This window comes from Ciona robusta, chromosome 11 (genome assembly GCF_009617815.1).
Source record: "Ciona robusta chromosome 11, ASM961781v2".
NCBI classification, from domain to species: domain Eukaryota; kingdom Metazoa; phylum Chordata; class Ascidiacea; order Phlebobranchia; family Cionidae; genus Ciona; species Ciona robusta.
In genome coordinates, this window is record NC_143245.1 from 8,373,405 (window position 1) to 8,399,742 (window position 26,338).

Sequence of the window (26,338 nt, forward strand, 5' to 3'; positions counted from 1 at the left end):
TAAACGATAAGCCAACAATAAATGTCGGCCCGTATCTTCATTATTTACTGTTTTATAGCAAATGAAACAAATATGATGAATATTTAGTCACCTGTATTGGTTGGTCAGGTTGTGCATACGATGGGTGGGGGTGCATCATCTGTATGGAGGGGTGGCTGACTATGGGTTGGTTGGTTGCTTGTGTGTGCTGTGGGCGGTATATGGTTAATATATAGTAAACTATCGAGTATAAACTCATTATAATAGATGTTTCATCAAGTCTACTCAGTCTTTTACAAGCACTGATGATGCCAACAGTTTTTGGTGTATGTTATACAAAAATCTTAATTATAAATATCAAGGTTATCAATTATCAAGTATAGACTCATTATACTATAGCAGATGTTTCACCAAGTCTACTCAGTCTTTTACAGGCACTGATGATGTCAACAGTTTTTGGTGTATGTTATACAAAAATCTTAATTATGAATATCAAGGTTACAATTATCGAGTATAGACTCATTATACTATAGCAGATGTTTCACCAAGTCTACTCAGTATTTTTACAAGGAATAATAATACCAACAGCTTTGATATGTTGCCTTTGCAAATATGTTAATAAAACTTGTATGTAAAAGCCAAATACTCTTTTAAAACTTTATCATACCAGTTTAGATCCATATTGTGGGTTCTTCAAAGCATTAATAAGATCCGGGGTAAGTTGGAACTGCATCCCACTTTCAAGCAAGGATATGAGGTGTTGCATGAGTGGTGTCAATGCATTCCAACCTGATGCCTACAGAGGGGGGGAGTTATAAATCACTGTATTGGGGGGTCGGGCTCCATTATTATGATGCACTAACGGTTAAAGTATGTAAAGAAACAAAACACTTCTGTTAAATACAAAATAATTTCAAATGTTATAATTTTGTAAACTCAAGTCATTGTTAGTATTTGTACATTTATATTTGTAAATCACTTTATAATAATGCATGCGCACTATCATAGTGTTCGTAGTGTTGTTAATATTATTATTATATGCTCACAGTGCAATTATAGTGCGTTCATAATGTTTCAGTGTTCATTAACTCATTAAACAACTTAACAACCATTACTCAAACCAACCAGTGTTAAATCACCTGTGCATTCTCATGGCTTCCCACAAACAGCGTCTCACATTCCCCATACACGAGGTCCAACCCCTTCATTAAACTACGAGCTTCCGATGCCATGGATTCCGAAACTTCGCGCGAATATTCAACTTCAGCGAGGTCAAGGTCCATGGACTGGATTTGTTTCTCAATGTGGGATACCCATTGTGACTGTGGGGATATGTGACAGAATTTACATAAAATCTGGGGTGACATTGTTAAAATACAGTTACACTCATAGTTTTCAAACATAGGGAACCTCATTGATTAATGTGGTGAATGCAATATACTTTGGCTCTGCTTGTTTGTATATCTGTGGTAACAACTTCCATTGCCCCGTCATATTAAGAATAGAAAGGTTCCATTTACTAATGACATTCAACTTACAGAATTAACCATCTTATTATAGTTGGCAAGCGACTTCTCATCTTGTTGTTTTTCATTCCTATCATTCTCGGTTAATATAGCAATGACATCAGAGGGAAGGACGGAAGTTAGTTCACTCAACTTTGACTGCAAAAGGTTTGTTTAAATTCCTTTGTCTGTGTTGATGACAACAGTATATATATATGTCTACCATGACAATCTTGGTCTGTATTACAAATGGTTAATTAAAGCTATAAAAGTAAACTTACCAATTATATCCCATTTACTTTTCACGTTCAAATGCAGTGTACAAGCATACAATATTTTGTTTTTCAATGTTACATAAGTTACACACAGAGAACATGCAACCTGCAAATCACGGCATATGCAGGGTAGGTGGCACAAGTTGCACATAGCTGGTCAAGTTGCACATAGGTGCACACAGCACACATGAGTTGCAAGATACACAATCCGCACAGATAAACTGAACACAATGTTACAAGTAGCGCAAGTTGGACACAAGTAGCCCAACTAACCCAAATTGCACAAGTTACACGATGTTGCACACAGTTTACACAAGCAGCACAAGTGACCCACCTCTCTTCTTTCACTTTCTTTCTTCACAGCGTTTGTAATTTGATGAATTAGATCCGATATTGCTTCAAAATATTCATCCGCCTCCAATGCTGGGTTTACCATAAGTTTCTGTGGATGCATCAAGACATTATATATATAATGGTTCCTGTATAAGCACTGTGTATTGCCATATGGTGTGTGGATAGTGTTAAACATAACTATAGTTAAATCAAGAGCTCTTCTGGTAAAAACACGTTATTATTAAAAGTTAATATTATAACTTATTGCAAATTAAACATTAGATGATAAAATCCTGTATTTTCACCAGTAAAGCTAATTACTTGCATATTATATCATATACCCCCAACCATATGTTGGGCAGATATAACTTTCCCTACTTTCATGTTGTTCGCTTGCGTGTACTGTAAAGCTACTTTCCCTGATGAAGTCTCATCACATGGCAGACGAAACGTGAAAATATTTTACGTTTTTATATCAGGTGAGCCGCTGAAATATTACTTATATACCCCCCCCACCTTCTGCAGCTCCACCATCCTCCCATCCACATCCTTCTCCCATCCTCTCCTCTTCCTCCACGATCCATTCCTCGCAGCAATCTCATCTTCCAACATCACCATGGCTCCAATAGGAGGAGTCCTCTGTTTAAACTGATGTTGTCCTCCAGATTGTACGATAGGCATCACAGTGTTGCTATCCATGTTCACCTTTGCCCCGGTAACCTTCCCTGTCTTGCCTGTGACATCATAATGATAATAGTTTTAATTTTATAATAAAAAAAAGTGGACAAGTTTCGTACAATATTTTTTATAGAAACGTGTATTGAATCATTTATGAAGATAAATTTTCTTATTTTAATTACAAAAATACTAGAAAATCTGTTTTTTATGCACAAACTAGTAACCATGAATTATTGTTCAATTTAGATTTTCAAGTACTTTTGATTCAAGTAATCTCACAGCTGCTATAGTAAGCCATAGTGGTTTCATACACCTCATGCCATCCTAAAAGTGGAGTCAAACTTTTTCTTGCAAGGATAGTTGCGTGGGTGATTGTTTATGAAAGTGTTTACGCATACAGCTTGCAACCATACGTGATATAACACATACACACACAACCATACGTGATATAACACATACACACACAGCCATACCTGATATAACACATACACACACAGCCATACCTGATATAACATATACACACACAGCCATACCTGATATAACATATACACACACAGCCATACCTGATATAACACATACACACACAACCATACCAGATATAACACATACACACACAGCCATACCAGATATAACACATACACACACAGCCATACCTGATATAACATATACACACACAGCCATACCTGATATAACATATACACACACAGCCATACCTGATATAACACATACACACACAACCATACCTGATATAACACATACACACACAACCATACCTGATATAACACATACACACACAACCATACCTGATATAACACATACACACACAACCATACCAGATATAACACATACACACACAGCCATACCTGATATAACACATACACACACAACCATACCTGATATAACACATACACACACAACCATACCAGATATAACACATACACACACAACCATACCTGATATAACATCAATCCCTTCAACTCCAATATTAATAGGAACCAATCCGAGTCCATCAGGATGCTCCATGGTGCCCGCTAGTGGTCGTATAAGTCCCGATATTTTATCCCTGTGCGTTCCAAGTATCGGGAGGGTTAGTTTGGTCCCATCGGGGTCGTCCATGTTTGTTCCCACCAAGATGGGGAGGAGTTGCCCTGGAGGGAGGGGTTAAAGTTGGTTTATATAGGGGGTGTGTTAAAGTGGGTCGTGCCATAAATGCAAATCTGGACAATTTTTGACAAAAAGACAGAAAATTACGTATTTTGAAAAAAGCATTTTTGTTCTACCATTTTGGTCCAGGCATATATTTGGGGCATGCATATGGTCTTTAACTATAATAGCATCCGAACCACAACACGCACACTGCTATGTATATACCATATATTTAACACCGCATATACAACCCACTAACCTGTTCCATTATACTCCATTATCCCCGCTACACCCCCGGTAGCCGACAGCACACTAAATCTCTGTTCATGCTGCTTCATATTCACTGATGTTCTTATCAAGTTGACCAAACACATCTTATGTGAAGTTTGGAGTTGCTTCAATGAAGTTTCCACTTTCATAACTTCATGTTGGGGGTTGAATGAAACATCATGGCCTCCCAGGTCTGCATAAGGTGGTTAGATGGTAAATACTTTTGTTTTGATAACTCTGATAATTTCTTTAAATCTGGTCCTGATGCGCTTATATTGTTGGACGATTTTTGTTGCATTATAACAGAACACACTGGCCCACATTGGCTCAAATGTGGCCGAATCTGGCATAAGTTTCTAACTTATATAGAATAAGATATTGCCGTGCAAAACATTTGGTGTTGGAGTAATGGGCCAAATCTGGCCTAAATCCCGTGCCCTAGGACCTAACCCGCATTAAATAAAACAGCACTTTGTAGAAAACAATCAACCAATCTCACCCAACACGGAATCTTTCAGTTGTTGAAGTGAATCGAGAGCTTTCACTTGGGATGCGAGAAGTGATGCGTTTAGGTAGGATTGGTATCCTCCAGATGACGGGATCACTTTGCCATCTTTCCCAGGGATGTAGAGGGAGCGGCATGATCCGGCAATCATCATCTTCCCACTCATGGGATCAATGTAAGAGGAGCCAGGGAGGATGGGAGTTTGGGAGGAAGAGGAAGGAGCATCGGGTGTCATCATGGTTCCTCCAATCTGTGTGAAAACATGGTGTTTGTGTATTTCATGTTAATACATATTCTATATGTGTGAGGTCCTACAGTAAGTCATGCCATGGGACCTAAGATTTAGGTCAAAGTTGGTCCATTACCCCAACACCCAGGGTGCTACAACTTATTAGCGGCCATTGGGTTAAGCAAATATCGTTAAGATTTTTGCCCAAGGGCACATACATCAGTATCAAGCAACACACCACTGTACCATGCCAGTTAGTATAATAACAACATCATTATAATGAGATTGCAAATTACGGCAGTAGTTCAGTTATGTGCAATTAATTGTTATTACCCAAGATGCAACAACCTATACTAATATATGGTTAAGTGTCACAAACCAACAAACCCTACATCCATAGGCAATGATGCAACCACTGAACCACGGTGCCAAACCAGCCATTAGTGTACCAGGATTGCACATTATGGTAATTTACATCAATCGTGCATATGTTGTTATTGTTACCGGTATTATCTTTCCTTCTTTATCAAAGCCAACCATAAGTATAGGGACGGGTGTGTTTGTGTTTGGTAGCAACATGAAGGATCCAATCTCTATGGGAGTTGGTAGGCCGGTGACTGGGCTGGTGTGGGTGCCGCCTGTAAAGGAATGAATATAAGCATAACATTCGCACTAGATTTAAATACAGCATAACAGCTCATAAAAGACTCAGGCAAAATGTGTTATTTTTACAGCTATTTAATTTTTTTCCTAAAAAAAACAGTAAGACCCTGATGCGTCTTGACAGATGACAGAGAAAAATTGGTGTAAATAAATTATCATTTTTACCAGAAGAGTATTACGTTCTGTCTCATATCAACAGTAACAAAGCATCTAGTCGTATAATGCTGATACTTTGTCAAGAAGTGCTATAACCTGCATACTTGCTGCTTACCAAGTGGGTGAATCTGCCCATTAAGTGGGTTGATGGTGACCCCACATATTGGGACAGTTAGTCCTGTACAAGGGTCCACCATTGGTTGGCCATATCTAAGATCACTCCTTCTACTTATAGTAGGTAGTTCTACATTCATAGGAAGCATGGTGCTGCGGTGGGTGGGGAATGGGATGAATGGGATCAAAGCTTCGGTTGTTGCTGAGTTATCACTCGTAGCGAAGTCACTCGTGCATATGATTTGTGACGACATCGGGTCAAAACTTAAACTTCCCTCGATGGGAAGAACACGACCTGCGAGAAGGTTGTGTTGTATTATAACAAGGGTGGGCTAATATAGAAACTCTGGCCTACATCCCAAATTACCATGGCATGTTTCACTATAGGACATCAACCATACGGGATAGAAAGAGATTTGGCATCTCTTTGTTGTTTAATTAATATTAATAATTCCGTTTAAGATAAATCACACAATAAAGTTTCCAGTTATTAGATGTGCCAGAAACATTGTGTAAACCTTTATGTTTAAAAAACAAAGAGTAATAAGCCCCAGTTATCCACCCCACAAATCCCATTATACCCCCTACCTGTTTGTGGGTGTACAAAATATTCCTTCCCAACCACAGATATAAGTTGCCCATTATACATGAGCAAGTCACATCCAGGTTTGGGGACGGCCAGTTTCAATATGTCATCCATCACACAAATATCCGTGGCTTTCAATGTTCCATCCTCATTGAAGATATCACTCAATAACAAAGCTGACTTTGTGCCTGGGAGAGTATTATTGTTAGTATTGTTTATAGTTGTAAAGTTAGGGGTGCTCAAAAATATCACCCAAACTTTTAAAACAGGGGTGACATCATTTAAGAACCGCAGTTTTAGGTCTAAAACATAGTTTACCCTGTTGTTAGGTGTCTATACAAACAAGCAGAGCCGAAGTATATTGCATTCACCATATTAATCAATGAGAAAACTAAAAGTGTAAATGTATTTAGCGTGCACACCCCCTCACCTGGATGAATAAGTTGAGCCCCGCTTCCTTCACCCAGCACCCCCCAACAACCAAGTCTACGGCATTCACCGCTCACAACCATAGATATCTTATTAATCATGTCGTTAACACGAGAAACATCAGCTTGGAGGTCATCCGTGTTTGTGTTGCCTGGGAAGGTAGGGGTTAGAAAGGGGAAAGTTAAAATTAAGTTATAAAACCTAAAGTGGCAATGGCGGTCTTATAACTCAAGGTGTTCTGTTTCATACACTTCGCTTAGAGGTTACCACAAATGTAACTTTGTGGGTGATTGCTTTTCTGTATGGCTGACAATTTGGACAATCGATACACAGCGATAGCAATGTCAAACCATTATCGAATAGTAACCTCTGAGCTAGAGACGCTAACCACTACGCCAGGCAACTTGTTGCAACAAACAATTCCCCCACCTTCCTTAATGTCTTCCACTGTCTTCATAAGAATCCTCTTAACAGATTTAAACAATGATGTAAATTGAACAAAGTTGTTCATCCTTTGCTCACCGTCCTCGTGTTGTAACTCACGTTGTTGAACCAATACTGACTGTGGGTTCAATATCAAGGTATATGGGTTGAACATGCATTATCAAGGTTTACTAGGCAATGTTTAAAGTAAGAGATTGGCAGCAAATGAATTAATGAAAATGAATTAATATTTCCTTGAGAACATTACATTACACAAGGGTGAGGTCCTTGAGTACCTAGGATATGTGGTCAGGGTTGGTTCATGAACCCGACATGGTGCATGCACAGTCTATTGTATAGGGTGAGGTCTTACAGTGTGACTTGTAAGAGAATCTAGTATTTAGACCATAGTTGGCCGATTACCCCAACACCAAGGCTGCCTTTAATATATTTGAATAAACGTAACTTACTTTACCCTCATGAGTGGCCGGAAATTGATAGTTGTTATAAAACGGGTGATAATACACCTCGTGCTGGCTTACAAGTTACCATGTATGTTAGTTTGAAGGTTAATATTTTTTAGGGTTTTTTTTTTAAATTTTTTATATATGGCTGCTAAATATTTAAACAGTATGTGCAAGTAATGTGTTCCCAGTGATCTATATTCCCCACATCATACATGGGGTGTAACGGTCACGCCTTTTATCCAAAACATCATTTCTTTCTTTTCATCAACAAGCGAGTTTTAACAACTGTTGTTTTACCGTTACTACCCGTCTTTTCGCTTTTGTAAACTCTCTTGTTCTTCGTTATCGTGATCAAAGAGACGAAATAAATTTCATTCATTCATGTACAGTTATACACCCCCACCCACCATAACTTTCTCTCCAAGATGTTTCCTCCGTTCGATCTCCATTTCAAGTTCCTCCCTCCTCTCCTCGTAAACCTTCCTCTCATCTTTGCTCATCTTCGGCTTTCCGAACACGTTTACCTTCGCTGTCCAGAAATCTGGGTGGAGGGTTGGATGGTCAGATATAATGATATAGTAGGTTGGCTAAAGTATATTTTATTTCACTAACACTTCAACTGCAATACAGCAAGGCAATAATAATATACTCTGGATATAGTGTTGCCGTATAGTTGACAAAACGCTGGTATAATGAAATTCATGTTATTATATCTGAAAAGCCAACTTTTATAAACTACACCTGGTAGCAAGAAGGACAGAATATGAGCAAAATGAAATTGTTTATATTATGACTTGCAGTGACATTGTATATGAATATCCATCATGTTCTACCTTTAGCGTACTTGTATTCGTAATGAGCTGGGCGTTCATTTGGTATTCATTTAATTCTAATGGAGCTAAGGACACTATGTTTATCACTTTTTTTACGATATTTACGACAGCTTGGCTCAAATAACTTTGACTTTCATAAACACTTAATAAATATGAATCCTGTCCCACCTTTAAGAACTTGTATTTGTTGCGATATTTTCTGATAAAGTAATTTCACTTCTTCTTTCTGCATCCCAATACTAGATGTTACATGGTTTGAATGTTTCTTAAGGATTGTGTATAACTCCTGACTGCTGAAGGATTCCAAATCAACCTGTCAATCATATGGTTAGTTCTATATACAAATATATTTTAACTATACATAATATAGGAAGAAAAATTAATGTAAGTTACTCAAATTTTAGCCAATGTTCTTCCTACTTTTACCCATAGCTTCTGTTTTCATGTTACATCCAAGTTTAAAACTCACAGTGAGTTTAGTGTAAAAAAAACTTTAACAATTGATTTCCGAAACTATATTTTACACAACTTTTTAAATAGCAACCCCACTGTAGGATATCATTTTTTGCTCTGAGACATCACAACTTATAGGGTTGGGAGTTTACTTTTACAGTTAATAATGGTGCAGTGGGTAATGTATTTAAATAACAAATAAATGCTTAAATGTTTTCTCTACAAAACGAAAAAATAAAACCATGATTATCAATTAGGGGAAACCTGATATAACCTGAAAGTTCAGTGTTGAAAAATTTTAACAATTTATTTTCAACTACATTTTCGACAACCTTTTTTAAACCGACCCAATTTAGGATTTCAACCTTTTGGTGAGGATCCGCATGTTACAACCCCCCAATCACCCCCACCGCTTACCTGTCTTTCGTAATCCCAGAATTCATCCTTAGTATCAACCCCAACCCCCACAACAGCGGCATCTTGATCCTGGTGTACACCAGCTTTGTTTGTAAGGTCAAGGTTTGGATGATATTTCTTGATGGAATGAACGGTTGAACCCTGGATCAAATATTAATTGTTTTAACAAATAATTTGTCTTCTATATAAGATGGCACTGCAGGAAAGGCAACAACTGGGTGTGGGGAATATTTAGTCCAACAAACTTTATTCTGGAACCTTGGAAAAACATACAAAATCAACAACTTTATATTTGCCCTAGAAACCACTTTATTCATATCCCATAGATCAGTTTCTCATCTTGCATGCCTACTTTTCCTTATCGGTTCTTGATCAATAATTTGGAACTTTAAATACAGAAACACACATCTTACTTTAGACGAATAATCATCAAATTCAAAATAGGTCGCGATCACTCTGTAGTAAGGCACCAACAGTTTCAACCTCCCCCATCCATATCTCTGGAACAATACAAGTGCTGCCACCAATATAAGGATGATGATGACAGCAGATGCCAGTAGCAGGCCAATGAACAACCAGTCTGGTTCAAGTAAGATGTCCGTGCGTAAACTGAGACCACTCTGCGTCATGTATCGCGGGGTGGGGGGGAAGAAGGGACCGACCTCGGTGCACGTCCCTCCCTGGCTTACAACTGTGGAAGGGGGGAAGGGTTAGAAGGTACTGGGTTCAAACCTCGATGAGGGGTTCTTTTTGAAAAAGACAGTTAAAAGCAATTGAAAAGCAAGAGGTGTAACCAGAAGTTACTGGGTTCGAGGCATGATGCTGCCACTATTATGGTTGTTAATGTCCTTGGGCAAGACACTTAACGGCAATTGCTCCAACCCAGTGGTTACTAATGGGTTGTCCAAATTCTCAGCCAAATAGAACAAATAATCAGGAAGGAACTCCGGCTACATCTCCATGTATTCTGATGTACGTTCAAGGACCTCACCCATACAAGTTTAAACACACAATCACCTTTAACGTAAAACTTCTTGAAAGTATTCGTGCTTAGATAGAATGCGTAAACCCCTGGGTCGCTGAAGCGGAACGCAAACAAAGAACTTGTGGTTCCGGTCAGTTGAACATCCTCTTGTAGTTTACGGAAGCCACCGTAGTCAAACTTATCGTTTGTGTTGTATAAGTTGTTGGTGTCGTATATCGGGTATTCTGTGTTGGTGATGCTGTATGGTGGGGGGGGGGGAAACCATGATTTAATTCAGTCTAGCAGTAACAGTTGATGTATATCCATCACATTCTATGTATAGTTTATATATATATGATTGTACTAATATCTATATGTATGACCCATATATACATATATATAATTAAGTGATGGTTTAACCAGGTATCTTGTTCACTAAATATATCAGTAACTATATCAGTAATCCAAAAGAAATTTAGCAATATTTTATTTGTGATCTTAAAGGACCAATGTATTGTCTGCCAGAAGATTATCTTAATGATCAAATATCAAAAACGTTATTATCAAGTTATTTTAAACAGTTTTTCTCCATGTTTCTGTCAAACCATAACAATATCAGTGAGCCTTGAACCACGTACCCCCTGCTCACCAGCCGTGTACACATCTCCATACACCCAACTTACGTGAACATCACGACTGCATTATCAGCCAAACAAACGACGGGGTTGGTTATCCCTGTACTGTTGGAAACGCTCGACACAGCCAACAACTTCCGTTTGTTCCAAGTTGTCTCGTAATTAAACGAACCAAAGTTTCCATAATTCCCGATGCTTCTGCGTCTTCTTGATGTCGATGATTGGGTTGTGTTTTGCTGGAGATGGAATATCGTGAAAACAAGTTTGTTTGTTCTTTCACATTAAGTTTAATACACAGTGGAACAATGGGTAAAGCCATTTAGAACAGAGGATACAGGTTCCAGGCTGGATGCTGCCACCATTGTATGCTTATGTGTTCTTGGGCAAGATACTTAACGGCAATTGCTCCAACCCAGTGGTCACTAATGGGTTGTCCAAATTGTCAGCCATACAGAAAAACAATCACCCACAAAGTTACATACGCGGTAACTGGTAAGCGGGCACGAGGTGTATGAAACAAAACACCCGTGTTATAACCACTGTCGTTCCCCCCCGCTATGCGAAGATGAATAAGTTCCATTCACAACACACCATAACTTACCTGTGAATTTGCTTGCAACAGTCCAGCTACATAAGCAGCATCAGGTTGATACAATCCAAGCACTCCAACGGACGTGCTTTCCATTATGTAGACAGGTTCAATACTTCCACTTCCACTTGTACATTGGTTGTCGTTGATTGAGAACGGGGCGTTGATAATTTTCGATAACTGGCTTACTGGGAAGTCTTCGATCGAACCATCAGTGTAAGTTACTCTGGTGGATATTTGAGTACGTTATGCTCACTGTCGAGTTATAACATGGGTGTCTTCTTATACACCAGACACACATAGTGTATTCATACACCTCATGCTCACTGTCGAGTTATAACATGGGTGTCTTCTTATACACCAGACACACATAGTGTATTCATACACCTCACGCTCACTGCCAATTATACCATGGTGTTTTTATATACACCATAGTATATACATTCCAAAAAAATAATCACCCACAAAATAAAATACATGATAACTTGTAAGCGGACACAAGGTGTATGTAACAGAACACACATTATAATGACTTACAGTTTCCAACTACAGATAAAGAAAAGCAGGCAACATACATATGCTTATACAGTTACAAAACAAAACCCCACCAACCTAACATAAGCCTCTTGCCCAAGCACTGGGTTCGGACAAATAAGTTGGACAATCTTTTGTTGGTTTGATCGACACTCAAGGTCACAAACACTGTCCAGATCATCCACAGCACAAGTACAAGCACCTAAGCTTCTATCAACACCTGTGAAGTTTAAGGTTTGAATATTAAGATTGAACACAAACCTTGAGTGCTGTATTGTATACCGATATAGCTGTTACTAAATCCCAGCCAGGTAATATTTTAAAAGTAACTTGGCCAAAAAAAGTCTGGCAAAAGACCAAACTTTTGTTAATATTTATAATTTTCTGTCACTCCTGTTGTTTTCGATACAAAAATTCAAAGCAGAAATTGCCCTTAGGTAAAAATAAATCACAAAAATATCACTTTGGCACAACGCCTTGTAGTGTAAGCACAAAACAGGTTGCAAAACATTTGAATAAAGTTCAAATTCACCTTGACTCAATTCCTCTGACCCGCATGTGTTTGTACATTCAATCAACCATTCTTCATCAGTGAGGCACTGACCACTTTGTGATCTTGATGTACCAGTGGTGCATATCGGGTAGACATATCTGTTATAACATGGGTAGTGTATAACAGTTGTAAGAAGATACGCTTCTGCTGGTGGTGGTACCATGCATAGATCAAGTGTGGTAAACCTTTTCTGGTGGTTTATTTTTATAGAGTCAAAATTTTAACTCCTTCTTCTTTACAAAGATATTATATTTTAACAAACCTTTACAAAGGTATTATATTTTATCAAACCTTTACAAAGGTATCATATTTATCAGACAGCTTCAACTACATATACACTGAAGTGAATATTCCTTAATAGAATATGTGAGTTCAGGAAAATACATGGCAGGCGATCTGTTTGTTGTATTGAACCATAGATTTAGTTTTAAACCAGAAAACTAGGACCAACATCATCACACACATGTTACCAGTGTCCAACATACTCACTTGACACAATCCCCCCCTCTTGTTTCATCGATAAGATAACCATCAGCGCACGGACATTGTCGGTCACTTGGTTGAAAGTCCTGACCAGACCCCGTACACACACATGTAGTTTGGCCCATGCTTGGTTGGGAGGCTTGCCCACCACAATCAAGGCATGCAGTTTGTCCCTGGGGTAAGGGGGGTGGAGTTAGTATATATAAGACTACAGTTAGTGCTATATTTCACTTGTATGCAGGACTATGGTATCAGTTACATTACAGGTCTCTGGGGTTGGGTGTTAACTTTGGGCAAAATACTGGTTAGTCCTTGGAGTAGTGAGATAGGTGTTATTTTAGTAAAATTACAGGTTTATGGGGTGTCGAGCCAAATGTGGTCTAAATCCCAGTGACTAGCTGATTATTCGTATAGAATAGAAAGACAAGATTCAAATATAAGTAGAAAATAAATTATATATATTATAAATGGTTTAATTAACAAAATAACTTACTGGTAAATGATTGAACTGGTCGACCCCACACAATATACAATATGTGGCTGATGCATCTTGGCCAAACTCATTTGGATTATAAGTTCCAGCAGGGCAAGGTGTGGGAATGATGGATGATGATGGGCAGTAATAACCAGGTGGGCATGGGTAGGAGTTGGTTGTGTTGGATGTTGCGTTGTTCGCTTGTGGTTGGTCTGTTGTTGCTGCTGTGAGGCAAACCACACCAGCTTGACATGCACTGCAGTTCTGTGATGGAAGTTATGTGTGTATTGTGGACTTTGTGGTTAGTAGTAAAATAGGATGAACCGTATAAGTTTCTAACACAGCAGATGTAAGTTCAGTGAGATCTTTATTGAAAAAACAATTAAATATCAAATACATGGTAATTTGTAGGCGGGCACGAGGTGTATGAAACAGAACACCCGTGTTATAACGACTGTCATTGCCTCGCCATGCAAGGATAAACAAGTTACATACGTGGTAACTTGTAAGCGGGCACGAGGTGTAAAAACCAGAACACCCGTGTTATAACGACTGTCGTTGCCTCGTCATGCGAGGATAATTAAGTTACATACGTGGTAACTTGTAAGCGGGCACGGGGTGTATGAAACAGAACACCCGTGTTATAACGACTGTCATTGCCTCGCCATGCGAGGATAAACAAGTTACAATTATGCTTTGTACTAAAGATTCACAGCATTTATACAATGTCTTCATATTAGTAATTGAACACACATAATTATGACTGATGACATCACAAACCTGTCGGTTTTCATCGGCACCAAAAGTACCAGGTTGGCACGCACCACACGTGGTTGCGAATGTGGTTCTCGTGGATCCATCTAACTCATAATAACCAAGCGGGCATTTCAATGGCAGGGCTGAACTTATAGGACAATAATGACCAGCAGGGCATGGGGTGGGGGAGGTGGAGTTACCAGGACAGTAATTACCTGGGGGGAAGAGTGTGTTTAACTTAGGAACTTTGTACCACTGTTAGTTTCATATATCAAGTTGTTCCACAACCATGTGAAGTAGCTTGTATACACCATAAAGACTATGAGACCATCTTAAGTTGAAACTTAGAACCAAAGTTGTGGCTTTGTTATATGAAGGTTTCTACTCAAAGCTACACAACATATTCCAATACTTATTAAACAAATGTAACTGTTTAAGCAATTCCACCAAGTATCTTTCCCAAGGACACACATTGATTCAATGATAGCAGCATTAAGCCTTAAATTTCTAACTATATGCCATGTAACTGGCCCACATAAGTGTAACCACCATCAATGTAGGCTTACCTTCAGGACATGGAAGTTGTACAGATGACTGTGGGCAGTAGAACTCAGCTTTGCAAGGTTGGTAGAACACGGAACCACTTTTACAGTAAGTACCAGATGGACAAGGGTAGCCTGGGTGGAGTGTTTGGTTTATTCAAACCTGACTTCTACAGTATGCTGATTTATGGTTGCTTCTGACATGTGGCCACACTACTGTTAGTTTCAATTACATATATAGGTTTATAAAACAAACTATAAATGTATATACAGCAATGAACATATACACATTAAATATAATTGGTAATGGATTAAAAATATTATTATTTTTCAACTATATTTTTTGTCTAATATTAATTTTTTTTGTGTGAAATACCTAGACAATAATATGATGAAAATCTTTACCTCGAACACCAGAATCCGTGCAGTTGTAGCAAGTTGTTGTTGCATACGGGCAATAATACCCTGGTGGGCACGTGGAGCAATCTGCTTGCGATGAACCACCTACTTCATCGCGGTATGTACCAGCTTGGCAGGGTACAGGGTCTAATGTGGTGTTAGAAGTAGGGGTGCTTCCTGTACCAAGGGGGCAGTAGTGGCCGACGGGGCATGGGGTTTGGGTGGGGTTGGTAGTACCAGGGGAGGGACACCAATACCCAGGTAAACATGGCTCGCATGTGCTGCTGTCTGAAGCTCCTGATGTGTTTGAATATGTTCCAGGTGGGCAAGGTGTTATTGCTTCGTCAAATGGGCAGTAATAGCCCGGGTTGCACGGTACTGGCACGGTGCTATTCGTGCAAATAAACCCAGCGGGACACTTGGTGCAATTATCCTTGGAGCTTGCCCCAACCACGTTGATGACCAAACCCTCAGGACAAAGTTGTGGGTCAAGGGTTCCCTCTAAACAATAATATCCGAATGGACAAGGACCACCCACAGTGGGGTTTGAACCATCGGGGGTTGGGCTGTCGCTTCCACTAATACATAAGTAACCAGCTGAACATGGAGCTGTGAGTGAAGGAATATGAAGTTAATAATACGGATTTGAACTTTTAACACAAAAATAAAACCAACAAATAGTTGTCTCTAGACTAATTTATCTTCAAATTATTAAAATATTTAAAAACTTAGTCATAATAATTGTTTACAAACATATTATTTTTCTCAACCACTAAAAACGGGGAGTATTTATCCATTTACTTGACAATACACAAGTGAAACAACAGACACGAGGCCATCTCACCTGATACATTGCCGTCCACGCAGTAAAAACCTCTCGGACAATCCAAACAATCATCGGGCGATTCTAATTGTTCACCCACCCCGTATTTCCCCCCGGGGCATTTAAGGGGGGAACTTGAATTCACGGGGCAGTAGCTTGTCACTGGGCATGGCACCGGGGTTGTTGTGTTCGTTTGGCAAAAGAAGCCAGCATCACATGCTTGACACTGTGTAGCACCAACCCCTGGCTGGTATGAACCTGGATGGGAGAAAGTTGACGGAAAACTTACATTAAAATATAACATAGCAAATCTACCCTAGGTATAACTTAGAAGTTGAATGAATACAGACAAAAAATACTAAATATGTTCTCAGTAAAACATCCAAGAACTAAACTTCTGGCATAAAATATGAAACATAGATTTTACTGAAACGTTATTATTGGGTTAACCCTAGTCCCTAACTAAAGCAGACAAAACACTGTTTATTTCATAAAATCTCCTACAACTTTGATGCCAGAAGATAAATACTTTTATATTTATTGTAAGTTACAGACCTGATGGGCATGGTACAGGCTCGGAAGAGGCTGGGGGACAGAAGTGTCCGCGTGTACATTGGTATGCAGATGGCTGTTGGTCCTTTATATAAGCATTGGATGGGCAGTAGAAGCCCGCATCACAATCGCCAGTGAATGTAACAGCAGCAGGGCCCGTACAATACTTGGTAGCAGGGCATGGGACACAATCGGTGATGTTTCGTGCACCTTGTGCGGCGCGTAGTGAACCAGGGGGGCATTCTAATGCACCAGGTGTACCTGTGTGTGTAGAAGTTGTTTTATGATAAATGTAAAACAAGATATTGTAGCAATTTTAAGCGAGTATATTTTGTAATGGTTGCAAACACGTAAAAGTGAATTCACGCAGTTGCTACGTTACAGGGCGCTTATTACATGCGACCATAATTAGTAGAGTGGAATGCCAAGCAAATATTTCAACGCTTCAATATATTTCATCACTGTAATAACTTTCAGATACAATCCGTAATAAAAAGGGATTAAAATGTAATAACATTTAATTAGTTAAAACCACAACTAGCAGACAAGCAATTAAGTATTTATAAATACACCGCGAGATGAATATTTTTATAAAAATAAATATAACAATAAACACTTTATAATAGACGCACAAAAACCTCAAGGGTCCTTTAGAATTAATAATTAACACTAATAATGGTTGACCATCTTAAACTTACCTCTTGGGCAATAATGACCAGCAGGACAAGGTCCGTTCCCAAACCCATCCACCACCAAGTTTGCAGCAGATGAAGATTGTGTAACGCATACGTAACCTTCACTGCAATCCTTACTACCATCGTATGGGTTCGTTTCGGGGGCTTTGCAGAATCTAAGGCGTAAATTGTACATGTTATGTGATATTTATTTAATATTTCAGTAACAATAGCAAAGATGGAAATATACAAAAAGCAACTAAAATGGCAGTGTTTGAAACAAGCTATAGGAAAGCCATAAAGTTCTTTCTCTCCCACCAAAATTTTACCTTAACACAAAAAAACATTTTCCATTTTGTTATGTAATACCTATATTATAGCCCTAATAATATAATTCTGTAAATGCACGACTTACTTCCCAGCAGGGCAAGCCACACACTGCGTGGAATCCTTAAGATCAGTTTTGTTTGAAAAAGTTCCATCAGGACAAGCCCTTGGTACGGCTGTACCTAACCCACAATAGTAACCCATGGGGCATGGTAGGGGGCTTGTTGTGTTCACATTAGGACAGTACGAACCTTCCGGGCACAAGTCGCACGTCCACTGGCCTGCGTGGGGTTGGTACGACCCTACTATGCATTCTTTGGGCGTGAGGGTTCCGTTGGGACACATGAACCCACTTGGGCAGATGTATCCCATAATGTCGTCCGTGGGTGTTGGGGTGTCCGACCCACCCGTGCAGACATAACCTTGCAAGCAATCCACCATCCCCCCACTTGTGTCACTGCAGTATTTACCAGGGTCGCAAGATTCACAATCAGAGATGTTTTGGTTTCCTGAATCTTTAGTAATAGTCCCAGCAGGGCATGGCTGGGGTAATGCACTGTTCTCCACACAGTAAGACCCTTGTGGGCAAATATGTTGAGTGCTGGTGGCAGATCCAGCATCACAGTAATAACCAGCCAGACATGGCCCATCACCACTGCCTGTTATTTGACCTGGTGTTGTACAGAAATACCCTGGCCAACATGGCTGACAACTACTGCTGGATGAGCTGCCTGTATTGTTGTTATAACTCCCAGGAGGGCATGGATATTTATCTGCACTGTCAGTGTTTAGTAAGCAGTAATGTCCCTGTGGGCATGGTGTTGGGGTGGTGATGGCACCTGCGTTTGGACAGTAGAAACCTACAGGGCAGTCATCGCATGTTGCTTTTTGTGGATCTTTCTGGTATAACCCAGTATTGCATTGAATAGGTAGGGGAGATCCTGTGGGGCATTTATATCCAGCTTGGCATCTATATGTTGGATCATTGGGTGTTATACTACCAGCAGGGCAATAGTAACCAGCCTCGCAGTCCCCACTAACGTTAGTTCGACCAACTCCAACACAATATTTGCCAGCATCGCATGTTTGGCATTGACCAGGAGATTCTGACTTTCCAATTAATCCATAAGTCCCATTACCACAAGGTATTGGGGCAAGGGTTCCTTCAGGGCAGTAGAAGCCAACCTCACATTCCCACGTTGGATCTTGTGGTTTAGCAGAACCAGGAGGGCAGTAATAACCCTTAGTGCAGTTTCCCGTGGGTTCCGATAGTTGTGGGTGTTCGCAATATTGACCTGCAGGGCATGGGACCGGTGACCCTGAACCTAGGGGGCAATAATGGCTGACAGAGCATTCACCACCATTAGGGGAGCCAGTGGAAGAGATGGACGCCTCTGTGGGATGTGGGTGGGTAACGTGGGTTATTATGTAGCATTAACATTGGTGGGAATGGATATTTTACAAAATATGGAAACATCTTTGTACAGGAGCATTTCAACTAAATGATAGACTTATATAAATCACAATATATTTAAACATGTTATATCAGGGCACAGAAATTTGATACTCTGCTCAGTATCGTGTGTAGCAGGGGCAAATTTTTAAGTTGAAACACCTAGAACTTGGTGTAATTGGGCAAGTCACATAGTGATGTTAATACAATGGTTTGTATTGAATGTGTTAATACCTGGACAGTAGTAGCCTGGATCACATGGGAGACCATCAACCACATTCCCCAGGTTATCACAATAAGTACCAGCAGTGCATGGAATACACCATGTTTCATTCTGCCCATTAGTTACATTGTTGAAGGTACCAGCAGGACATGGGTTGTTGTATGGGGCGTCCGTGCCACGAGGACAGAAGTGACCTGGGGGGGAGTGGGGGTTAAATGGGTGAAATTGAATAAAAGGTAAATGAATCAGGTGTTTAAACTAAATAGGTTATTTCAACTACTCTAGAATATTTTGTTTTAAACATGTGGAATACTATTATAATTCCTCCAACCCAGTGGTTACTAATGAGTTGTCTAAGCAGTCAGCCATACAGCAAAACAATCACCCACAAAGTTACATACGTGGTAACTCATAAGCTGGCACGAGGTGTATGAAACAAAACACCCGTGTTATAACCACTGTCGTTCCCCCCCGCTATGCGAGGATAAATAAGTTACATACGTGGTAACTTGTAAGCAGGCACGAGGTGTATGAAACAAAACACCAGTGTTATAACGATTGCCGTTGCCCCGCCATGCGAGGATAAACAAGTTACATACATAGTAACTGTAAGCGGGCACGAGGTGTATGAAACAGAACACCTGTGTTATAACGATTGCCGTTGCCCCGCCATGCTAGGGTAAATAAGTTACATACATAGTAACTTGTAAGCGGACACGAGGTGTATGAAACAGAACACCTGTGTTATAACGACTGTCGTCCATACAAAGTATTAGCAAAACATTATACAAACATAAATACCTTCAGGACAAGGATAGATGATATATGTTGTTGTATTAGCAGGGCAGTAATATCCAGGTTCACATAACTGACATGCACCTTGGGTGGTAATGTCGTTGTAGAAACCAGCCTTGCAACTCTGGAAGGTTTAAAAAAGTTTTTACCAAGTTTTAGAAGGAATTTTGTTGCTATACGACATGTTAAAAATTTGCAAAAATAAATTTGAATATTTTTGATAATTCGTTTGTATCCAGGGTTATTAACTGTGTTTTATGAAACTTTAAATATTTAAAATAACTTTAAAAAGTGGACATTTCGAATGTATGTGTCCCTACATAGTTTAAAAACCTTGCTCTACACCGACCTCTGGTGTTGAAGAACCAGGAATACAGAACGTCCCCGGGGGGCAGATGTCCCCCACACTTGGATATATTGATCCTGGAATGGAGTCGCATAACGTTCCGCTTGGACCAGGGGTTTGAACACCTGACTGGCAGTAATATCCCTCATAGCATTGTGCAGTTGGTGATGTGAGGGCCGTGTCATTGCAGTAATACCCAGGTTCACATGGGAGGCATTCCTCTATGATCTGTAGACCTTCTTTGTTGGAGTAAGTACCAACAGGGCAGGGTTGGTAGTCAACACCTGTGAGGTGAAGGGATGGTAAACTTTAAATACAAATAATTTGGTGTTGCCACCATTGCGGTCATATGTGTCCTTGAGCAAGGCACCCAAATTGTTAGCTATACAAAAATACTATCACCCACAAAGTTACACATGTGGTAACTTGTAAGCGGGCACGAGGTATATGAAACAAAACACCTGTGTTATAATGTTCCCCTCATCATGCGAGGATAAATAAGTTACATTCATTGAAACATTATATTAAGTGCTAATACATCATAACTCACCCGTTCCATTTGGACAGAAGTAGCCCCTTGGGCATGGTTTGTACAAAGTAGTGACATCATCAGGGATGACATCACTAGACACACAGTATTGACCACCGGGGCACGGTTGGCACGACGATGACGTTGGGGAGTCTGAGTAATATCCATCACCACACGATAGCGGTAGAGGGGAGCCTTCAGGACATTTGTAACCGATCCAACATGGTTTCTCTGTAGCGCTGGAGCTTCCATTGGGACAGTAGTAACCTGGTGGGTAGTTTATTGAACTTATATTATTTATGAGTGAGGTTGTGCACAATAACATGCCATGAAATCTGAGATTTAGGGGAGAGACCATCACCCCCAACATTGAATGCCATGTTCATAGTTACAATCACTAACAGATTTAGTGATTGTGAACTTTTAAGAAACAGGGATATTTAAACTTTCAAGCAGTAACTTGAATATGCGGGGACAAATATGAAACATTCGTTAAGCAGTAAATAATACTAACCAGGAGCACAAGGCCCAGTAACATTAGTTCTCCCAGGTTGGTCACAATAATACCCAGCTTTGCATTCCAAGCATTGCGTGGAGTTGGCCAACCCTTCAGTGTTGGAGTACGTGGATATTGGGCAAGGGTCGGGAACGGAGGTTTGGAGGCCACAGTAACTACCATGGGGACAGATTACCTGGTGGGTGAGTTTATAAAGGGTGGTTATGTACATAATATGTATATTGTTAGTTGATAATGCGGTGCAGCGGTTACAGTGATCGCCACTAGACCAGAAGATACAGGTTGATATTATCACTGTTGCAGGCGTGTATGTGTGTCATTGAGCAAGACACTTAACTGTCAGCCATACATACAACAACCGAAGGTGTATATAACATAACGCCCGTAGTATTTGCAAAGATAATTACTTTTATTCTATTACATTGCTTGTGATTTTTTTGTAACTTTTTTTATTTTACCCATGTTTTTATACTAGATTATTTACTTTACAAAAGGTATAATATCATATAGTTACTTGTTGGGCATTGGTTGATCCTAGTGGGCAGTAAAACCTCGGGTCACATGGTGCAGTTGGTGCAAGTTGTGCAAGTGGACTGCAGTAGAAACCAGCCGTACAGTTCGTGCATTCACCCTCGTTGCTTAGGCGGGGTTTGGAGCTGTGGGGTAATTGGGGGTTATTATTATAATATTGATATATATTTTATTTGACTCATTGATTACAGTAGCGAAGATCCAAAAATAGTTAAAATGAGAAAAAAACAGGATATAGCGAAAAAACAACAGTTTTTAAAACTTGCTTACGGTTAAAAACATCTTTATTTGGTCAAAAGTAGCGTGGTCGCTACATCTAGCAGACAAATAAAGAGGCTAAAAAAGAGCCATTTATGTTTAATTATTTCTTAAAAAGTCTTCTAATGAAAACAAAAGTTTGGATAAAGACACAACCCGTTCAATGGAGGGTCAACTTTAATTGCGTTATAAGAGCAGACACATCACCTGAAAGTTCCTTGTGGACATGGTGTTGGTTCATCAGTTCCCTGCGGACAATAATAACCAGGGGGGCATTCATCTGCAATGTCGGGGCCTAATGTTGGCGTGGATGAGTTCGATGAATGTCTGGTGATGGAACGAGGGTTATTTGGTGTGTGGTTCAATTGTATACAGTGTGTCATATACACCTCATGTACACTGTGGGGTTTAACTGGTTTGTTACACCTTATGCACACCATCAATATGCTACAAAACACAAAGCAAAGAGAACAAATGTTTGCTTTGGGTTTTAGTTGGTTTTATAAACATATAAACCCTCTGCTGATCCACTGAGATACATAATTATTTATGAATAAATACTAATTTTCTGTATCAGTATGTGAATTAAGATATGCATACAAGAAGACTCAATAATAAGAGCATGGTAAATTGAAGATAGCATGCGTGCAATTTTGCATTAGCACATTCATAAAATCTGAAATTCAAGATACACTTACAGCTACAAACACCTATGTAAATTGAAATACTAACTTGCAGAAATATCCAGATGAACATTCAATATAAGGGTAGACCAACCCTGGTTCAGTGCAAGCATATTTAGGCAAACATTGACTGCAATCGCCGATCCTTGTTGACTTTGTATTGTTGTTGAAAGTTCCTGGGATAAAAATGGTATTGTCGTGAATTTAACAGTTTTGGTGTTTGCGTATATATTTGCAGATTTCAATATGAAAAGTATAAATACCACTCATATCATCGTGGATGAAGACACAAAATGAAGTCATTTATTAAATTTATATAATCAAAATTAACTTATGTAGAGAGCAAGACGCATTTATAGAATCATAAATATGATTGTTGATTATAACTGTGTTCTGATGCAACATGCTTAAGTATATGTTGATAACTCTGCTGTCATCGAAATATACCAACTTACCAAGTAGGAATATGATTATTGTACAGCCTACATATGTTTGAAACAGTCTCGTGGTACAATATTTTGTATAAAATAAAGTCGTTTAATAACTCACCAAGCGGGCACGGATATTTCTCTCCGAACTCTGTTCCATTGGGGCAGAAATATCCGGGTGGGCAGGGCGTGGGGACGATGACAGAAGCGTTTGTAGCGTCGCAGTAAAAACCTTCCGGGCAAACTTTACAAACTTCAGCGAGAGGTTCGTTCTGGTATTCACCCGATTTACATGGTACCTGGTATGGGGATTGCACGGGGCAATGGAACCCTGGTTCACATGGCATCGACGTGCCTACTTTATCTCCACCAGGACAATAGTAACTTGCGTTACAAATACCATCAGGAGAAACAAGTCCATTTGTTGAACAAACCAACCCAGGTGTGCAGGCGTCGCAATCTGATTCAACTTCATTCGTTTCTGAAGCACTGAATGTTCCATTAGGGCAAGCTATGGGTGTTGTAACCCCTGCAGGGCAGTAGTGACCTGCTGGGCAAGGCCAGCCTGTTACAGTATCATTAGGCTTCGGCACGGTGGCGTTCTGGTAGCAATAATAGCCTGGAGAGCAGAGGTCGGTGTAGATGGTCATGTTAGAGGTTGGGCAGTAATAACCAGATGGGCACGATATTGGTGCCTGGGATCCTGAAAGTAGGGAATGTGAAAACTAATGTAGGGATGTTATTTGGTTGTTTCATAAACAAAAGAATTTATAAAACCAGGCTTTTTAATAATTTAATGTCTTGTTGGAACATTGTTTCATCTACATGGGTGATGGCTTGATCCAAAACACACCACGGGATCTGAATTGTTCTATCATCTCTATCTATGTTTAATGCTTAAACCATGGTGTGTAAATACTTGTACTTTACCTTGTGGGCAGTAGAATCCAGCAGGGCAGTTACTCCCTTCAACAGAATCAACAGGGGTGGCTGTGGTTGAGTTACCACTGCAGTAGAAGCCGGCTGAACAGTTTCCATCAGGGCCAGATAAGCCTTCAGTGCTGCAGTATTCACCTTTCTTGCATGGTAAGCAGTCATTGATGGAAACGGCCATCTTGATTGGATTGTACGTCCCTGCTTTGCATTTATATTCCACACTATGCGTTGTACCTGGTGGACAGTAGTGACCACTTGGGCACGGGTTGGTGATATATTCATACGATCGTTGTGGGCAGAAGAAACCTTGTTCACATATTTTGCACGTAGCCGAACCCTGGCTTGGTGCGTACGTCCCTGCGTCGCACTCTAGTGGTGATATTGACCCTCTCGGACATTTGTAACCCTTCGGACAAATTCCTCCCAACCCAGTATTGCTTCCACCACAACAGGAGCAATTGTCATTGCTTTGTGATGTCACTAAGTAGCTTGTTGTTCCATTTCCAGGGTTGGGACGGTCGACGCCGCTCGTGCAATAATAACCTGCGTGGGGAAATATATTAATAAATGTAACAACAGTCGTTATAACACTGGTGTTCTGTTTCATACACCTCGTACCAGCCTACAAGTTACCACGTATTTAACTTTAAGTGTTAATATTTTTTTTCTTTTTTAAAAATATGTGGCTAACAGTAGACCACTAGGTTGAAGCAATTGTCATTAATTGTGTTGCCGAAGGAAACATATCTCATAATACTTAATAATATATAGGCAACATATAATGGCCCACCTTCACTACACAGATCTGTAGGTGCAGGGTTGGCTGTCCCACTACAATAATAACCTTCAGTACAAGGTGAACATTGATCCTCGGATGACAATCCTGTCATATTGTTGAAAGTTCCGCTCGGGCACGGTTGCCACCATGTTGTGTTGGAACCTGGGGGGGGGGTCGATGAGATTGTAATACACTTAGCAGTAAGCATGAAATACAATATACAACATGTATTAAAATAAGTCATATTGGGTAAGGTTTTAAGTTGCATTAATTCGTTGAAGACAACATGTGAAACCTAGGGGGGCGGGGTGTTATATATCAATGAAGAAGTGGTAATACTACTTGGCAGTGAGCATATTGTATAATCATTTATTGAAATAAGTCATATCGGTAGCATATCTGTAGTGCCATATGTGGTGTTTGGTATTTAAAATCACAATATGATGCATAATATGCAATGGAATATTAGTAGAAAGCAGAAATAGAACAACTGTGCTTCTTTATTTCAATTAAATGTAAATATAACCGTAACCTTGTTTTAACAATTGTAGTTTTTGTCCTTATATTCTGTATTTTTTTCTTTTGCCAATTCATAATCTTTACTATTAAAATCGAGTAGACAAATAAGTTATTATTAATAAATTAAGTTACCTGTACCAGCTGGACAGTAATAACCCTCTGGGCATTCCTTGATGTTTTCAGTTGAATTATAAGGTTGAACAGGTTGGCAATAGAAACCAGACAAACATGTTTGGCACTCAGATTGACCTGGTAATACATAATATAGTTAAAAGGTGGTATGTGTTGTGTGCATGGGTGTACATGCATTGAAACAAATATTCCTTTGATGGGTTATCACAGGGGCGGATTTTTTAATCTAGGTACAAACACTGGTACTGGTAAAGGTACATGAGCTTGTTTTTGATGTGAAGGTAAAAGGTGTTACAGTATATGTTGTTGGTATAAATGTATGAAATGGCACTGTGCTATATTGGTGGTAGCACATACACACGACACATGATACCGATATAACAATGCATTTATTTAGTCTGGTTATCATGGTATCAAAATGATACGGCTATAAATGCATCGCC

General features: G+C 39.6%; 1 protein-coding gene across 1 annotated transcript in view; it reads right to left on the reverse strand.

The window, feature by feature from the left end:
- The window catches only part of LOC149729128 (uncharacterized), a 70,446-nt gene that overhangs the window by 12,374 nt on the left and 31,734 nt on the right, over positions 1-26,338 (reverse strand). The window contains exons 57-100 of the mRNA XM_089888675.1: positions 25,896-26,012; positions 25,257-25,406; positions 24,461-25,009; positions 23,652-24,233; positions 23,152-23,278; positions 22,627-22,746; positions 22,145-22,286; positions 21,628-21,805; positions 21,135-21,380; positions 20,588-20,868; positions 20,245-20,362; positions 19,455-19,637; positions 17,856-19,161; positions 17,465-17,616; positions 16,770-17,027; positions 16,236-16,472; positions 15,398-16,000; positions 15,017-15,127; positions 14,475-14,665; positions 13,713-13,958; positions 13,226-13,392; positions 12,716-12,834; positions 12,262-12,403; positions 11,662-11,875; positions 11,109-11,296; positions 10,479-10,684; positions 9,875-10,152; positions 9,462-9,602; positions 8,760-8,904; positions 8,166-8,299; positions 7,298-7,430; positions 6,870-7,019; positions 6,442-6,627; positions 5,855-6,148; positions 5,425-5,558; positions 4,686-4,941; positions 4,176-4,379; positions 3,724-3,918; positions 2,609-2,826; positions 2,094-2,201; positions 1,518-1,643; positions 1,119-1,301; positions 647-775; positions 92-187 (exon numbers count right to left, since the gene is read on the reverse strand). Coding sequence (XP_089744801.1) covers positions 92-187; positions 647-775; positions 1,119-1,301; positions 1,518-1,643; positions 2,094-2,201; positions 2,609-2,826; positions 3,724-3,918; positions 4,176-4,379; positions 4,686-4,941; positions 5,425-5,558; positions 5,855-6,148; positions 6,442-6,627; positions 6,870-7,019; positions 7,298-7,430; positions 8,166-8,299; positions 8,760-8,904; positions 9,462-9,602; positions 9,875-10,152; positions 10,479-10,684; positions 11,109-11,296; positions 11,662-11,875; positions 12,262-12,403; positions 12,716-12,834; positions 13,226-13,392; positions 13,713-13,958; positions 14,475-14,665; positions 15,017-15,127; positions 15,398-16,000; positions 16,236-16,472; positions 16,770-17,027; positions 17,465-17,616; positions 17,856-19,161; positions 19,455-19,637; positions 20,245-20,362; positions 20,588-20,868; positions 21,135-21,380; positions 21,628-21,805; positions 22,145-22,286; positions 22,627-22,746; positions 23,152-23,278; positions 23,652-24,233; positions 24,461-25,009; positions 25,257-25,406; positions 25,896-26,012 — 10,043 coding nt within the window. The remainder of the gene's footprint in view (positions 1-91; positions 188-646; positions 776-1,118; positions 1,302-1,517; positions 1,644-2,093; positions 2,202-2,608; positions 2,827-3,723; positions 3,919-4,175; positions 4,380-4,685; positions 4,942-5,424; positions 5,559-5,854; positions 6,149-6,441; positions 6,628-6,869; positions 7,020-7,297; positions 7,431-8,165; positions 8,300-8,759; positions 8,905-9,461; positions 9,603-9,874; positions 10,153-10,478; positions 10,685-11,108; positions 11,297-11,661; positions 11,876-12,261; positions 12,404-12,715; positions 12,835-13,225; positions 13,393-13,712; positions 13,959-14,474; positions 14,666-15,016; positions 15,128-15,397; positions 16,001-16,235; positions 16,473-16,769; positions 17,028-17,464; positions 17,617-17,855; positions 19,162-19,454; positions 19,638-20,244; positions 20,363-20,587; positions 20,869-21,134; positions 21,381-21,627; positions 21,806-22,144; positions 22,287-22,626; positions 22,747-23,151; positions 23,279-23,651; positions 24,234-24,460; positions 25,010-25,256; positions 25,407-25,895; positions 26,013-26,338) is intronic.